Source organism: Bombus flavifrons, chromosome 7 (assembly GCF_040668555.2).
Source record: "Bombus flavifrons isolate JBK064 chromosome 7, iyBomFlav1_principal, whole genome shotgun sequence".
Lineage (NCBI taxonomy): Eukaryota > Metazoa > Arthropoda > Insecta > Hymenoptera > Apidae > Bombus > Bombus flavifrons.
Window position 1 is genome coordinate 12604584 of NC_138448.1, and position 18521 is coordinate 12623104.

The 18521-nt window shown below is 38.0% G+C and overlaps 2 protein-coding genes across 2 annotated transcripts in view; one reads left to right on the forward strand and one right to left on the reverse strand.

Moving 5' to 3' along the window:
• The window catches only part of Pgant2 (polypeptide N-acetylgalactosaminyltransferase 2), a 200193-nt gene extending 183467 nt beyond the window's left edge, over nt 1–16726 (forward strand). The window contains exons 4-10 of the mRNA XM_069116479.1: nt 8142–8240; nt 9548–9615; nt 9853–10104; nt 11104–11319; nt 11397–11616; nt 12628–12838; nt 13479–16726. Of these exons, the coding sequence (XP_068972580.1) occupies nt 8142–8240; nt 9548–9615; nt 9853–10104; nt 11104–11319; nt 11397–11616; nt 12628–12838; nt 13479–13748 (1336 nt within the window). The 3' untranslated portion in view covers nt 13749–16726. The remainder of the gene's footprint in view (nt 1–8141; nt 8241–9547; nt 9616–9852; nt 10105–11103; nt 11320–11396; nt 11617–12627; nt 12839–13478) is intronic.
• An 8-nt stretch (nt 16727–16734) lies between these two features.
• On the reverse strand, nt 16735–18166 carry dbe (KRR1 small subunit processome component homolog dbe). Its single transcript, XM_069116481.1, has one exon. The coding sequence runs from the start codon at nt 17868–17870 to the stop codon at nt 16848–16850; it is 1023 nt and encodes a 340-aa protein (XP_068972582.1). The 5' UTR covers nt 17871–18166; the 3' UTR covers nt 16735–16847.
• Between the last annotated feature and the right edge of the window lie 355 nt (nt 18167–18521).

Sequence of the window (18521 nt, forward strand, 5' to 3'; positions counted from 1 at the left end):
CAATAATCTTACGATCGGCTAAGAACGCTCTCAAGACTAGGAACGCAACAAGGAACAGAAGTATTATTTCGTTCTCTCTCGAAAGAAGCATTGTGCTCGCTGAAATTCTTCCTCTTTTGGCTGAACATATAGACAATCTACCGAGATATCGAACTTCTTCTCGTTTCGATCGACAGATAACGCTCCATTGAAACCAAAGTCTCACAAAAGTGGAAAGTACATACAATAGAAAGATACAATAAGAATATTTCTCCTTTGTGTCTGGATCTTTTGATCTGTCAAAATGTATTTCTTTTGCCGTGTTCCTCGAAAAATAGCTTGGGAAAATAAATGTGTAACAAAAGGAAGAAAGTTGTATTACGAGGTATCGTAATTTTGAATAAATATGGTATGTAGAATTCGCGTGAGAGATTCGTGCGAAGCGATAATGAACTGAATGTATATTTATGCTAAGGTGTCGGTAGCAAGGATTCATTCAGAGAATTGACTGTATAGTGCAACGTGAAAATCTGGCTACGCGTGACATTTACGTATGGAGCCTTTGAGAATGTAGCGTGCTTGAAATAAGTAGAGTTTGCAACGAATCATTCAGTTGCTAGTATTATTCAAGTCGTTTATGTCTGTTGCGTTTTTTTTATCGTTAAAATTGTATATTAGATCTAAAACTATGCGATCCTTATATTTCTAATTTTTGGTAATAATTTGTCGGCGTAGTCCACATATACATAAATTTATCTTTACTCATATGAACATATATTTCATAAGCTGTTCAGAAGTGGCCAATTTGGCTCGATATCACTGCAACAACGAAGACACAATTTCGCGAGTATATTCCTTTCGAGTTTCAGCATGCAACGGAGTTTCTACGAGGGAGATCAAAGCCGATGTGCTCTATTTCTGAATGTTGTTCTATCGGTTTCTAAAGCGAGACGGTATGTTTCTAATAAGGATCGAGTTTCGTGCGACTCGCCAAGTGAGAAACGGGAATTACTTTATTGGCTGTGGAGTTCTCTATTAGCCATTCACAAAAGGATGCGAAACCGTTGATGAAGAACAACGAGTCGCAATTTAAAACTACGACGAACTTTCATCCCGGGAGGGCGGAAAAGGGGAAAATCAATAGGAAGTCTCGCACGACGCATTCTGTACGACCTGGATCCTTGATGAAACGAAATTTGACCAATGAACTCGGCTTTCCATTTCCTATGTAAAACCGTTGAAATACTTAGCGAATTAGTTTCTTCGACAAAAGTGCCAACGTTGGGTACAATTCTCAATAAAATCCAAAATTAATCCTGTTTTCTTCCTTTCAAGCTCTGCAGAGATAGAAGAATTCCAAGCACTCGAAGATGACAAAGTAATCATAATGGATTTTAAAGAAAAAATGAACTTAGATCGCGGATGTTTATGTGAATTTATATATCTATATACAGAAAGAAATGGAAATTTCAGAGAAAATCTGCATATGTATTAGGTTGTCCGAAAAGTTTCTTTCGTTTTCTAAGGAAATAATAGACGCACAATGTTTTTTCTTTTATATTAGTTTATTGAATTGTGCACGAACATAATAATAGAAATCTACCGAAATGGATCATACCTAATTCAATAAAATAATATAAAACAGAAATTGTTCGTCATCTATTGTCACCTTATGAAACGAAAGAAACTTCTCGGACAACCTAATATAATCTCTCCTGGATAATTTCGGAGATGATAACTGGAATTTCATATATTTTTGCATATTACGTATATTCCCATAAATATGTAAACACCCGTAGTCAAATAATAATCAAAATATTGAATTTAACACTAGTACTACTGACGACTACAATACGAACCCGACTTGCATGACAGGTATACGGAGAAATATAAAAAGCATGAGAAAAGGATAAGTCTTCGTCCATATATAAAGAGTCATTCAAATACCGCGAAATATTCATAAATCTACAAAATTCCTATGAAATATCGTATCCCGATTTTTTCCAATTTTGAACCAACATACGCATTTCCAATGAAACATACGAGGAAGACTCTTGAACAGCAGAATACAAACATCGTGTCAACGAGTTAGTCAATGCTCATAGTCGTCGTGAATATCACGCGTAACTCCTTAAAGCTGAGGAGCCCGTCGCGAATTGGAATTCAGTAGCGCAAACAGACCCTGTCCTAAGCAAGTTTCGAAACAGCGAATTTAATACGCGTCGCGTTAAAATCCTCGATCTTCTTCCTTCTCCTCAAAATACCACGTTCTAACGCTCGAATTCGTAGCGCTTGAAAAATCCGTCCACCTTTGTCGCGATTTTAGAGCTTCGTGGTCCTCGTTCCCGCGCTCTGATCCGTGTAGTACGATCCAAATCCGCGTTTCCAGCGTCACAGACAGCGTGGAATTTATGTCTCCCGCCGGGAAGCTCGCTGTCTCGCTGCCTAGACTCGAAAGGCCGCGAGGCAATCCGGTTCGTCCCGAGCAAAAGAGTTGAACAAAAGGTCCGTGTTAGTTTTCGACCTTCTGCTCTTCGGATCAACTGCCAGCGAAGCTACGTTGATCTCATAAAGGCCATACACTGGTTTACGAAAGTATTCGAACGTGTAGACACAAGCGTGTAGACACGTTTTCTGGAAATATATATCATACGAAATATTTTGAAATGATCCTGCATAATAATTTCGTAAAAGGTGAGTAGAAATGTTCGAATGCTTTCGTGAGTCTGAGTATTTTCGTGGTACGTGTCTGGATCATGCAAAAGTTGGAACATCTAACAAGAGTTTTTAAACCGAGAACGAAATTTTGCGAGTTCTCGAATATATTTCGTTGAAAATGCATGTTCTACAATTATTTTGGACGTTTTTCTTTGTCATCCTGTTAGTTGATGGATTCTCTCTGTGTAGAAGAGGTACGCAGTCGATACGTTCAGGCGGTACGTATTAAAACCGCTTTGACAAAATTATTTTTTACTGGGAACACGAGTTTCCGGTGACGCCGGATTCTGAAAAATCCGTTCAGCTGGGATTTACGCTGACGGCTGCGAACGCAGTTTTGAAATACTCGCACATGGGAATATGAGAATTAATTAACGTGAAAGGGTGGAAAATAGTCTTTGGATCGACTGCTGGCGTGTTACCGATTGTACGAATTACACAGCGGACAGACATCTCTACGAATAAAAGATTCGCTGATAAATTGGACACTCCCGACATATCAGAATACTATTTCCAATTCCTGAAACCAAGACAACTTTAAATATACAGTATCTTAGATATTAATTTTATTTTGATTAAGTTAAACATCCACATGAACTTTAATTATTCGAACCCAATTTATTTAAAGTGACATAACTGATCAAGCGACTAATCTGAACAAGACTCTGCACTCGAAATACATTGCCTGTTATTTGTTGTAAACGTATGCACCAAAATTTCCATTCCCATAGCACAGCAAAATTATTGTATAACGATAGTCCGGAATTCAGGGATCCCGGGTTTATTCATCAGTAGATTTATTTCCCGTGTCGCAAACAGCCCGATTTCAGGTTTCTCTTGGGTCACGTTGATCCGTTGTAACCACTTGGTCGTATCCACAAGTGCATTTCAATGTGAGATCGGAAGCAGCATCAGCGCAGGATTAATCCGAAACTCGTTCGGATCGCGTGCAGGGTGCTGCCGTTCATCCTCGTTTTCCCGGCGCTTGTAATGCTTCCGTACAGGGGTAAATTTATACATCGTCCCCGAATTCGCTTTATTCTCCTTCTTTCCGTCCTTTCTACTCTTCGATGCTAACTCACTTTTTCTTCTATTTTTCTATCTGGAACGCTGTGGCCTTTCGCGATACCCGCGATAATTTCACCTCGCGTAGATTTGGATTATTTCATAGCTTAAATATACATATACTTCGTGTGAAATTTTGGAGCAATATTTTATCATCTGGATATATAGACGAGTAATATAGAGGATGGACGATATAGGGAATTTGTAGATTTTTTTATTGCAACGAGGATAAATCGCAACGATTTTAGAAAAAAGTCCGATGTTATCTCTCAGAAAAATTAATACTTTTGATAAAACCGTAGTCTCGTTAGAATTAAAATATAAGAAAATATAAGGGAAATCGTAAAAGAGGGATGCTGTATTTTTCTATGAAATAGTTCGCTATGACCGAACAAAGTCCAATTTTAAATACGAATCTATCCAGCAAATTTTTTCTATAAATCTGTTAACTTTTAGAAACAAGAAAATTAATTATTTCTTAACGTAACTATTACATTGCTGTAAGAGTTTGAACATTCGCAATAAAATTTTCTAAATAAATATGATACTACGAATCATTTACTATGTTTGTCTTTTGCTAAAAGCTTGTAATACTCGAATGATTGATCTATCACATCCCACGCATCCTGTAAAACTACCCGTTGTTTACTGCGTTAAAATTCTCAGCCCGTATAGTCACAAGCATTTTCACTAAATTTCATTGATGCAGGAGTCGATCGATTTGATCATCGAATTCGCGAATACACGAAGAGATCGCTCGTACAAACACGATTTCAAGTGTTCCTCTCGAAACACGCGCGAGTGCCGCTCCAGTTCTGGACGCGCGTTGTCGCGTGTAAACGCGAGTGCTACACGCGCGCGTGCACGTGTCCCGAGAATTCGATGGGGTCGTCCGGCGCCGACCGTGCGTTATCCACTTTAACGTCGGGACCAAAGCCCGAATTGCAGTTTCGAATTAAACCGTCCGGATGATCCGTGCCGTCTAGCCCGCTTTAAGGCTCGTTTGCAATTTCGTTGTCGGCAAATATGTCCCCGACAGTCGACGTTGCTTCGTTGCCTTGCTTGCGAAATTACGCTCCCATGAATTAGAAGATACGATCCGTGTCTCTGAACGTCTAAGACGGATTGGAAGTGGATAAACTGCTTGTAATCAGCGTCTAACTAGCAGATCGCGCTATTAATATCGTTATTCGGAATTTCCAGAATGACCAGAACAGAGTGAGGTAAACTGTATTTAGTTTTAAGAAGAGAAGTCAGACGAGAGGAATCACAGACGTTTGAATTTTCGAATATTTTAATAGAAAAAAATGTCATTTGAAATTTTCATGATTACATAGGTATTAGGTTGTCCGAAAAGTTTCTTTCGTTTTATGAGGAAATAATAGACGCACAACGTTTTTTGTTTTATATTATTTATTATATTTATTATATTAATTTATTATATTATTCACAAACTTGGTTTCACGTTTGTATGAAGATGCACTGTTGTAAAAAACACGTTTGCGAAAGAAAGACACTTTTCGGACAACCTAATATATACGTACCGATTTCTCCTCCTCTTCCGCAATTTGTTATATCGATAATCGAACTTTCATCGTGCTAAAAATTAAACTAAGTCCTACACAACCCGACACTGGACTACTATTATACTACGATAGCGTTACGTGATTGTCACAAACTTCGAACGACCAGATTCAAGCGCCAATAAGCCACATATTAGAAAGTACACCCTGTTGACAGTTCCCTTTACGTGTAACCTTCTCCTCAACTAATCGTGCAACCTTAGTTCTGCGTGCAATACAGGGTGGTTGGTAACTAGTGGTACAAGCGGAAAGGGGGTGATTCTACGCGAAAAAAGAAGTCGAAAATATAGAATAAAAATTTTTTCTTTTTTTTTTTAATTTTTCCATCGAAACAACGATCTACAGTGAGATGCGTTATAACGAGACGTGATAAAGTGCACGCGTACCGAGCGAACATTCAAAATCGATTTTCTCGAAAACAAAGCCTCAAACGAAAAATTTTTATTCCATATTTTCGACTTCTTTTTTCGCATAGAATCACCCCCTTTCCGCTTGTACCACCAGTTACCAACCACCCTGTATATGCATAAGTATATTCGTACAAACTTTGAATACAAGAATTATTAACTATGAATTTCAACTTTACAAGATCCAAGTCATATTTGTGCTTCGTCAGTCGATAAAAGATACTTAGAATTGTAAATCTTCCATAAGAGTAGCTGGATGAAATTGCACTAGGTTCGGTTAGCATCACAAACGATCACGGTATAGCGATATGGCGCCGGCTTTCCGGACGATCGTTCGTTGCCTATAAAGAAGGCGATGTCAAGAAGCATCAGGCGAATGTCTAGTCTTCTATTTTAATTCTAAAGTACTTCGCTGTTTCCTGTTGTGTCCGCTTATTCACTGTTCAACCGAAAAAATGTTCATTCTGTAGATACCAAATGCACGCCAAGTTTACATTCTTAATTTCAATTTTCTATTTAGAAAGTATACCCAATATCTTTCAACAGATTTAAAGGAAAAATACGCGTTTCTCATTACCAAGAAGTTAATCCTGCCATCTCAATTTATTGCGGTGATACGAACCGCTTTTCTCTCGACAAAGGAGCCAGTCCCCAAGTCTTACCCAGTGCATAAAGCACCCCGTCCATTTTCTTATAGCGCGTCCGCCACGTTTTATTGCGTTTCAAAGTAATTTTTCCCCCTCTCACCCCACACCCATTCGCTCCTTTGTTTCCAACATTATTAATTTAACGTCGTCTCGACGCGGCTTTAATTCGGTCATTTCCGTCGATGGAGCGTCATCGAGTTGAGACGAACAGAGGAACGTGAGAAGCTTGCTTACTAATGTCACCCGGGAACTAAAGGAAACAGGTAGAATGAGAGAAAGTGGTGAATTTTCCGAGCGGCTGCATCCTCGAGTCGGTAATAATTCCTACGACCTCATCAGTGAACTTTTACAATTTCGCCTGGTGCACGATGATCGGACCTTGAAGAAGGTGGCGTAGTAAAGAGCTGGGATCACGAGACGGTTGAAAGCGCAACGGTACACGTAGGCGCATTCCGTACACGTTCCTCGAGTTTATCTCGGGAAAGTGGGACTGACATATTGGAATCGTTCTGGCCATCTAGTCGCATTTATGTACCTCCCCCGTGTTGGCGTGCCGCGCCAAAATGATCCTCCTCCTTTTTCTTGCCATCCCCTCTATTTACTTTCCACCACCCTTCGAGACTTCGCTTTTTCAAGCCGCAGGGAACGCGGAAATTCTACGAAATTCGTGGCCGTCCTTTCGTTTTCGACTCGAGAAGATAAACTGCACTGAGAATTTATCTCTTACCAAGGAATTCTTTTACAGGAATAGAAACATAAAGAGGAGGAGTTAAGATATCGAGGACCAAAGAGGGAAGTAACGTGTGCATGTTGCGTGAATGTGGCATTATTGGAAAACGTCAATAAAAAGACCTACGTAATTTTCATGTCAAAGGAATTTAAAGAGGAAGACAGTTTATTAAAAAGAAAATGATTTATTGTACCGAGTGCTATAAATTTTTCAATTTCTTTGAAAGATATTAAACCATACTTGGACTTCCCTTACACAATATTAAAAAGTGGAATTCAATAATGTAAATCGCCTAAAAAAAGAAAAAGAGGAATTGCAAGTGGTATTACATTAACAAAACTTCTGCTCTAAAAGGAAAGAATTTCCATCGAATAAAGTCATAAAGAAGAAGCTAGTATAGATAAAGTTGAAAAGTGAAATTTAAAAAATGATAAAATATCTACGAAGAATATTACCAATGTAAATGGTACATTTCGAATAATCAATATAATAAATAGCAACATGACTATTCGAAAATAAATCGCTAATAATTCAGGATACATTTAGCCATAAACGAAATAGTACTTCACTACATCCACTCGCGTGGAATGAAACTGCGGATCCTATTAGGATAAACTGACGAGCATATTAACGGACGTTACGACAGATAACGTCAGGAAGAACCGCAATGAAGTTTCTATCGATCCTATTCGTGGCAGGTTGATGACCTAATTATATCGTGCCCAGTGTCTCATTGTGAAGCTCATTAGACGAGTCTGAGTTCTAAGTTACTCTAGCTAATTAAGTCACCGTGCTTTTCATTCCTTTTAACGCGTCCACGAATCGTGTAATTTTCGAACGACGTTTCATTTAGGTCATGCGTACCACCGATAACGAGGCTCTTCTGTTTATTTACATGTAGTTTGTTTATTTAGATTTCTGGTTTGTTTATATTTGTATATATTCTGGATTTATTTATTCGCATTTCTAGCTTATTTACTAACCTAAAGAGCAATTCCATTTCTGTTTACAGGTGTCGAATGAAACAATGGAGAAGAGACCTGCCTCCAACCTCCGTAATAATCACTTTTCACAATGAGGCGCGGTCGACGCTGCTCAGGACTGTCGTCAGGTACTTTTGATCTTATTACATCTTTACGCGCTTTGTAATGTTAAAACGATGCGTTAGAAAAGTAAAAATAGAAGATAATAAAAAAAAAGAAAGATATCGGATAATGATCGATTTCGTTGAAAAATGGAAAAACGTCAACAGCGAGGAATGCGTGGATGAAACGAAACGAGATTAATATTTCCTGGTTGATAGCGTTCGGCTAAATTCCCACGCGTAGAGCGTGCAACGCTTCGAGTTTCACGGAAAACGCGAGAAAACTTTCAACTCGGGTCCAGAGGCCGAGGTCCGATGGAATTTCCTAATCGTCGTTCCATCATCCCGCACCCATTACCTCGTGGTATGATAAATCACGCGTGAAATTCGAAGAGTCGATGTAAAAAAATTTGATCCTCCTTACATTTGACTCGATTGCAGCAATTTTTTTCGCTTTATGTCGAAATACGAAGAACACACCGAGAGGAATTAATTACCAACAGTGCTAGCAAGTTTATTCAATACTATTTGCTTATTTACACAAGAATTTATTTAAGATACATCTGCAAGTCGAAGCGATGAACGATTACACAACTTCGTGCATAGTATTGTTGTATCTTTTTAAATAAATAATGGTTCGTCAACGCGATAGAGCACCAAAATTTCCGCATACATATTCGTTTTACACGACAATTATCAATAAAGAACTGTTGTATTATCGCAGACAAAAGATGACAAAAATACTTACCTATCTTTAAAATTCTTTTAAAGTTGAAAACTTGCGGATAATTATACTTGTTCGTGAAAATAATAATTTTTCTCATCACTAACGAGTGGGTCAAAATGACCGATCGATGTTCGCGATATTCAGTAAAACGCTTACATCATTACATTATTCCGGAATCATCACCGGTGTTTTAAAGTAATTCAAAGAATCGTTTCTTTCATTTTCTCGCAGCGCGATCGCCCGAACCATAGATTTGCCTCGCGGACTTAACTAAAACATAACTGAATTGCCAATTTAATTGAAACATTTTTCCACGGTATAATGTCACGCGACTGAAACGGGATTACTTTCGCCGCGAAAGAAATATTTTTCCCCCTCGTTGAAGAGAATTTCTTCGCGAGAAGAGAACGAGCGAGACTATGAAGAAACTTATTTAGGGAAACTTATTTAAAAGAGGATTCGCTGCCGCATTCAAGCTACATCTTGAGGCTGGATTACTCCTCTAGATGGAATTAGAACCGTTTAATTTCTACGCGGAAATTTCATTTGCTACTATCGCATGGCTAGTCTTTCGTAGAATATCGTGGATATTTATTTTTGATTTCAGCGTGCTGAACAGAAGTCCAGAGCACTTGATAAAGGAGATTATATTAGTGGATGACTTCAGCGATCATCGTAAGCAATTCTAATCCTTTCCATAATTGTTGCTTCTTATGAAATGTAAATTAGACTGTCTAATATTAAAATATTTGGCTGCTTTTCTTTCGTTTGAATTTTCTGGCGCTTTTTAACGATATAAAAATACTGTTTTTCTTTAGATATCATGTTTTATAACTTGACTATTTTCCCGAAGTTTGCAACACGGAGAGTGCATCGAACAACGCCGTAACAATTCATTTACTTCTTTTGCAGCGGAGGATGGTGAAGAGCTATCGAGGATACACAAAGTGCGAGTGATACGCAACGAAAAGAGGGAGGGCTTGATGAGATCGAGGGTGCGAGGCGCGGATGCAGCCACCGCCAGCGTGTTAACGTTCCTCGACTCGCATTGTGAATGCAACGCCGACTGGCTGGAGCCCCTTTTAGAAAGGGTGGCTGAGGATCCTACGAGGGTCGTCTGCCCTGTCATTGACGTCATAAGCATGGACACCTTCCAATATATTGGTATTATTATAACCTCTCAACTTCGTTTAACCCTTATCTTTGTGAATTTTCAAATAGAACTACTCGAGAAATTCAAAGAATAATTAAAGTGACTTGAATTCATATAAGAATAAAATTTAACATATTACTCTCAACTTTCTCTTAATTCTCTATTCTCGACTAATTTCGTATCAACTGATTTTTAAATATTTGTCTGCAAACACGGCAGAGTCTACGCTTTACAACAAGCCAAAGTAGCTTTATTCCCAAACATATTTCGCTTGTTCAACACTAGAACTACCACACCAATCAAATTGACTGGTTTTACAATTTTATTTAAAAATTCCTACTTCATGTTATATTTTTTCCACAATGGTGTAATGACTTTCGCAAAGATAACTAAAAGAATAATATAATGAATCTTATTTTGTTTTTTATGTATTCAAACTCAAAATAATTTTGTATCCAGGCTACTTATACCAACACCAGCCAAAATGGCTGGTACTTGTCAAAGTGTAAAAGGGTCCTACAATCTGTTTATCGAACCCCAATTAACCAGTTTCCTCGTTTCGTACAACTTCCCACACGTTTTTAAAATTTGTACTGCGTATCATTCAATATGATGATATCAGATATCAGAAAAGTTCCGAATCGATCGCTAAATCGCTAGATGCTAAAATTAGAAATATCACACCATTCGAAACGACTGGTTCTACAATTTTATAAATTTGTCAAGTCTCGTTTAGGGATCATGGTCCCAGATGGATTAATAATACCAAAAATGTACGACATAACATGGAATTCTTTCTGTAAGAAAGTAATAAATCAATAAATATAAAAATATTCTATTATTATTACGTATTTTTTTTTTTTTTTTTTTTGGTACAAGTAGCTTCGTGTTAACTATCGGTAGTTCTAGCGTTAAAAAAAAGTCTTGCCACTTCGAAAATATTCTTTTTCGTTTCTAATTGAAATCATACTTATTGATCATTAACTAATAATAATTAATCTATCCTTCAGGAGCATCGGCTGATCTAAGAGGCGGTTTCGATTGGAGTCTAGTCTTCAAATGGGAATATCTGAGTCAAACCGAAAGGCAAGCGAGACAAAAGGACCCTACGCAGGCGATTAGGACGCCTATGATTGCCGGCGGTTTGTTCGTAATCAACAAGGCGTACTTCGAGAAACTGGGCAAGTACGACACTCAGATGGACGTGTGGGGCGGCGAGAATCTCGGTGAGAATATTCGATCTGTCTGTCGTCCACAGAAATTTACCGAACGTGATTCGAGTTCTCGACTACGCCGCTTTCAGAGATATCGTTCCGAGTGTGGCAATGCGGCGGCAGCTTGGAGATTATTCCGTGCTCGCGCGTCGGCCACGTGTTTCGAAAACGTCATCCGTACTCGTTCCCCGGGGGCAGTGGAAACGTTTTCGCCCGGAACACCAGACGAGCTGCTGAAGTGTGGATGGACGATTACAAACAGTTCTACTACAACGCGGTGCCTCTGGCACGCAACATCCCTTACGGAAAGTGAGTACGCTTGCTCTATCTCGATTATTTCGTGTTTACGAGACGGAGAAACGAATAACTGCTGTGTAGAATTCGAGGAAATTAACGCTAGAACTACCAGTTCCCTTTTTTCTTTTTTGTAATTGTATTACTAGCAACACGTGAGTGCTTCTATTAAATTGGCTACTTTTTTATGATATATTTTTCATATCCAACTACTGACATGCCTATGTCTTTTAGTGGCCACGCTAAAATCCATAGCGTTTCTTTACATTTGCGTTATAATTTATAGTCATCCGTTACTATAGTATCGTTAATCTTGTGTGAATGTAATTCTCCAACGTTTGTTGTTCGTTATGAAATAACAATAAACAAATATTTTAAGTCTTGTTTAGGATATATGCAACGGTAAATTATAAATATTTTGTTGCAATTATACGATGAGATAATTACGATAGAAGGAAATATTTTGTATGAAGTGATTTCTATTTGCAAATTAAGATCGAGGAAAGAATGAAGATAAAAATATATTGCAAGATTAATTTGCCTCCGTCTAACTTAACCAGAAATATAGCGCAATATCATAAGCGAAGGAGTCGAATAACCGAGCCCAGGTGATTTATACACGGATCCGCGAAACGGAGAACGTGTTAAGCTTCCAAATATCGGCGGGCCGGAGAAAAAACAAGACAACGAAAGTACGTTCCTCCTCTGGGAAGGAACATAAATTACTCGGCCGCAACTACAATTCCCGCTACCAAGAACAACATCGATACCCTCGCAACAATCTCACGACACACTCTGTACACAATCTATTCATTGGGCAAAGTTTCGCGAGAAGCAAGTTTCTTTCCTCCTGGTTTGGATCGTTTATCACGAGCTAATTTCTGTGCCGTCTCGCGTGCGGCACACAGAGAAAGGAGGAAGCTCGATTTACGAGCCGAAATACCCGATAGTCGATTTCATTAAAACGCGTCAGCGCACGTGAGCCGTATTAATAAAACGGCCCCGGTGTCGTTTCCCTTGTTTCAGTATTCAAGACAGGATGGAGCTGAAGCGGAAATTGCATTGCAAGCCCTTCAGTTGGTATCTGAAAAACGTGTATCCCGAGCTGGTTATACCAACGAGCGAGGGTGGTCCTGGTGGATCGTTGAAACAGGGTACAGCGTGTCTGGACAGTATGGGCCACCTTCTCGATGGGAATGTGGGTCTTTACCCGTGTCATGACACAGGCGGTAACCAAGTAAGTACGCCTGCCCTCGTTATTCATCGCTCTCCGCTGTGTCCTGAGTAAACTGGACCAGGCATGCTCTCGTAGAAATAACTCTTCGCCACGCTGTTAATATTAATCCGTGTATTCAATTTTACGTTTCAATTATCGCTGTGAGGATTCCGTTCTGTGCCGGTGGATTAACGGGTCGACCGTACTGCTTCGCGGTCCTTCCATAGAAGCTTCCAAAGGAAAAGAAAATACTCTTTTGAAGATTGTTTTTCAATCTTTTGAGATCCTTTGCTTTAACGTACGAGTACTGAATTAGCGAAAACATCGATCAATACTATCGAATTACTAGGATCTTTCATGTGACGCAGTGAAAATTTAAATCTTTCGTGGAAGAATATTAAATAGATTTTAATGCTACTAGAAATACTTTCTCGGTAGTTCTTTTACCTTTTTCAAATTAAAGTAAATTTTTGAAAGTAAATTACTAAAATTTGAAAGCTATTTTTCCCTAGATGATTAGCAGAGAATCACTTCCACTTTCTAATTTCCACTAAAAAAAAATCTTTAAAAATTCCTTTAAAATTTTTCTACAAATCCACTCCTTAAACTGATAAGCCTCTAAACATAATCTGTTTAAACTCAACTAAACAATTTCTTACAGGAATGGGGTCTGACGAAGGACGGTCTCATCAAGCACCACGATCTCTGTCTAACTTTGCCAGTGTACGCGAAAGGCACGACGCTATTAATGCAAATCTGCGACGGTAGCGAGAATCAGAAATGGAGGCACCTGGAGGGTGGCTTGATCCGCCATTCGAGGATCCCAGTGTGCGTTGATTCGAGATACCATGCACAAAGAGGCATCACGGCGGAGAAATGCGACTCCAATGCCGAAACACAAAGGTGGCATCTATACAATCACAATCACTAGCTCCAAAGGACGATCAGTGTTTCGTGAAGACCGCGGTGCCGTCGTCATTCACGAAGGGCCGAACGAGTGCAGTATTTGATCAGAAGAAGGAAGGTCGATCTAATCAGGGAGGGCAATCTGATCGATACAAGATCGAGATTGCTCAAACGAACCCGATGATGATTTACACAGGGTTCGTTGCTTTGAGAGAAAAGAAAGGACCTTCTTGACGAGGCGTGAAGATGAAAAACTATCTGAATTAGAAGAGTGGTATATCAGTCTGATATACTCACTAGATTTAATGAGACTGTTTGGAGAGATGTTTAAGAAGAGATTACGGAGAACATGGAATTGAATTCATGTTTCATAGCGAAGAAACAGATTGTCTTTTCGTTCTATCTCAAGTAGAGAATGATATGAAGATTCGAGGAGAAGTTCACCCTTTGTGAGATTGATTTGTGATGAATGAAGAATATCTCTACGCTTTCTTTTTTTTATTTTAATTGATCGATGATATCTGATTGCAAAATAAGAGTTTGTCCTAGTCGGTAAAGGGTTAATTTCGAATGGCTGCTTCGAAGCGTATTCATTCCAGTGCATTTACGTTAACCTCGATGATCTCAAATGGAATCATTTTGGAACTTCATCGTGTAGAATGAAAGTCAAAAGGAACAAAAAAAATGGACAAATTCCAACATCGTAATTTTAAGCGGACTCTCGACTCATTGACCGTTTGAATATCGTTTAGACAAACATTGAAACGCTTATAAATTTTTATTCAATCGGCGCGCGATTTATTAATTACATTACGATTAATTCTCCAGCGTTGTTTCCGCGAGAATAAAACGAAGTAACGGTAAACTGTATCTTTTTATCAATTTCCCTATTTCCACGGCCTTAAACAATAAATGTAAAGGCAAAAACGCTATTTCTAGATCGATTATTAGTTTCTTAGCCGACCACACGACACACGCATGCACACACGGTATATGTGGCGCGTCGATATCGATTTGCGTCTCCGATCCAACTGCAGATCGCGACGCGAATCGGGTGCTTCTCGATCCAAAGACATGCGCTACCATTCTCACAAAGAGATTTATTTTTCTATAAGAAAATTGTATACTTACTTGGTTGTGCGAATAGCTGGGAATTATGGTGTGTTCGCCTCAAACAGATTCGACGTGTTACAAAATCGATTTACGTTATTCGTTTTGCTGTTGTGTCAGATGATGCTTGTTTCTTTTACATTTCTTTCGCTATTTGAATGCTGGTGAAAAAATTCGTCTCCTTAAAAAAAGAAATAAATTTGTGAATAAAAGAATAAGTTAAATAACCATCAACACGTCGAGTTGTTCAAAGGCGAGAAAATGGAGCAACTACTATACAGCAAGATACAGCGAAAGAACGATCTTTTGTACACTGATACTTTCACGGCGACAATGATTCGACTGCCGTCATCTCGCATCCAACCTCTGACACACGTATACATATATGTACACAGAAGTTAAGCTATCGAATTATTGTAAGCTTTTGTATGATACGAGCGCGTCCCAAATCACTTACACATGTAGCTACGTTCGTAGGTTTACGAAACCAGTGTTTCACATTCGGAAAAAGATTGTTTTTACCCTTAAAACACGTTAAGCTAAGCTATCGGACAATATGATTGAAATTTTATCGATTCTGAATTCATGCATTGTATATATGTATGCGTTTAAAGGTCTCGTTTATCGAACGATTTATCTAAACGCGCATATTTCGAGCCGTCGATTTGGCTCAAATTTTATATATAATTGACGCATTACGCGCATAATAATTTTCTGAATGCATGATAGAATACATGAATAATGTATCATGTGCATTTGGAATGTTATTGCATGCGATGTACTCTTACTACGTACTTTCTTCGTCAGAATTTTAATTCAAACGTATTCGCTTGAATTTTTTCATTCAATCGCTAAATTAATTAAACGCTGCGAACGATAACACGTTTAAACCTAAGAATTTTCCCAACTTCCTCGTGAAAGATCCTTCGGATCTACGAAATGTTATAAACGAACAGACAAAAATATCAAAAAGGTACTAAACGCGCAGAATAATGAAGAAGTTCCTTTCGAACTTCCATTTTTTCTCGATCAACTCACTGTATCGACGCGCTGTAAATACTTCGACGCGATCGATCAATCGTCTGTTTCCCGTCCTAAGGCGTCCCTGAGTGAATTTACGAATGATGTCATTCGTACCTTTTCGTTCGCGAGTAACGAGGCAACCATAATCCCGTGCTAAATTGTACATAACGTGTCTACGATATAAGTTAAATAAAAGCGTTGTACTTCCACGAATCTGTAAGATGTAAGATAAACGAGCGACTTAACATTTAAGATTAAGGTACAGGGCACTTGATCGCCGTGCTCGGTTAACAATAAGAAATACGCTGTACATTGTCACGAATATTTCTGACTTCTCTATTGTATGTACGATACGTTCAATTCTTTATTAGCCTCGTGTTTATTAAGATAACGCGCTGTTGCAAGGGAAGGATCCTATTTAAATCCTGTTTATTCCGTTTAAGAAGCTCGATGCATTGAAGACTCGGTATGTGAAAGCAACGTTTCTATATTTAAAGATAGCTGCTATTAAGGGATGAAGCTTTTGTTTTATATTTAATTTATACATATAACTATGCCATCCCTTGGATATTGAAACTATATCGAAATTGTAACGAAACTACAAAAATAATCCTGAAGAAAAACAATATATATATGCGTATATGGACGTTCGTTTTCGACACCGAATACCTGTCTTCAAGGTGTACACGTTGTATTTCTACGACTCTGTATTTTGCAAATGTAACATACTAAAAAACTAGAAATATATATAAGTATATACGAGTGGTAAATGCTTATATATATTTGCATCTCGTACATTAAGAACGCGATAATATAATACTTATAGGAACAAGGTTTTTTTTAATAAAATATTGGAGTTATTCCAGAAGTTACACGAGTATTTCTTAAATTGAAATTTATTAATGGATATTCATTTTATTAAAAACATCATGTACAAATAATTTAGCCAGTTAACTTACTAAAACTAAATCTGTTAATTTACAAGCAAGTACTATGACCGGCCGCCACGTTTCTTCAGCGCCTTCTTAACTTTCTTTTTAAACTCATCCAAATTTACCTCATTATTCTGTTCTTTCTTTTCTTTTGATTGTTCTTCGGGAGGTATAAATGCTTCTGCTCTGCGTTCTTGTCTCTTCTTCTCAGCCTCCTGGTGCCTTATGTCCTGTTCTCTCTTTCTCTTTGCTATCTTTTGCTCTTCCTTCAAGAAATATTCTCCGGAAGCTATCATCTTGTCTACCTTGCTTTCCTGTTGTGGGGGTGGGAACGGAGTATACGGTTTCTTTTCTTTCTTATTTCTAGGTTGCTTCCTCTTGCTAATATTCTTACTGTTGAATTTAGGCAAAAATCTTTCCCAATTTTCATTTTTCAGTTTCGGATCTTTCGCCAACTCTCTCTTAATCATCAATGCTTTAATGTTGTAAATAGGATGAATATTTTTCATAGTATCTTCCACAATACGCCTCACTTGAATAAGACCTTTGTAAGGACCCAATGCAGCCACTGTCTGTCCCTGTACAACGACATAACAATTTGTCAACAATTCGATGGATTTCAAGGTACATCCTTTTGGTCCTATGAGCCTCTGTCGTCTCTTGACAAACTTTTCTCTGTTTCTTACAAAAGATGATATCTTTATGATATCTGAGCCAATATCGTCTTGAAGTACTCTCATTGCTTGCTCAAAAGGAACAGATCTGGACATAAGTTTGAGCATGTCACGAGCTTTAATTATGATATACGGATCCCAAGTTTTTCTGGTGGTCTTCACAGACATACTACCTTCGATGAGGTCCAATTCGGCCTTGATTGCATGTTCATCTAACGATTTTTGAATTAATGGCCAATGTTCCTTTAAATATTGTTCTCTATATTTTGGAAACAAAGTCGCGAACGAACTTTCTTCGAGTAAACGATGTGGATTATCCTCGGGCTTAAAAGATGGAATTTTTAACGACCACGCATTGTCCACTGGCCCCGTTATTTTAGGGCCATCTTCTTTTTCGGAATCGCTCATTTTTCACGCAATATTTTAATGTTTGAATATTACACTAAACGATTAAACTTTATATATATATATATCCTCGCGTCAAGAATGGTTTCATAGATTATATTTACTTTGCAAGAATGGAATTAATGTTTTTACTATCACAATAAACTTTTCAATCGACACACACAAAAACGGACTTTACTATTTGTTTACTTGATTATTGCACGTGATGAGTAAACGTGTCGACCTCGAATTAAGGTTATGTTATCGATTTCACTACCGTACGCAGTATGAGTCGCGCAAACGCAAGATGGCTTACCTATCCGATATGTGACATTCAAATGGAATGTTCATAAAAGATGAAATAAATTTACGCTATACTTAATAAAAATTGAATTTTATATGTCTTAATTAATATGTTTTAATTTGGTAAATTGTTGTGTATAAACTAATAATTTAATATAATTAAGAATTTAACATAAGTAACAACATTCGAAGCATCTGATGCGCGAAAATCGTAGGACTACTGCCACCTTGCGGCGTAATTAGATTTACGTATAATTTTGGCGCCATTTATGTTAGCTACCTTTCATAAATCGACTAAAATAATACAAACTATGAATATATATTTATCTTTATCTATCATAGTTAATTAAACCTGGAATTACGATGTAATTA

Excerpts from the sequence above, each read along its gene's own strand:
- dbe (XM_069116481.1), bottom strand. The coding sequence starts at position 17,870 with ATGAGCGATTCCGAAAAAGAAGATGGCCCTAAAATAACGGGGCCAGTG.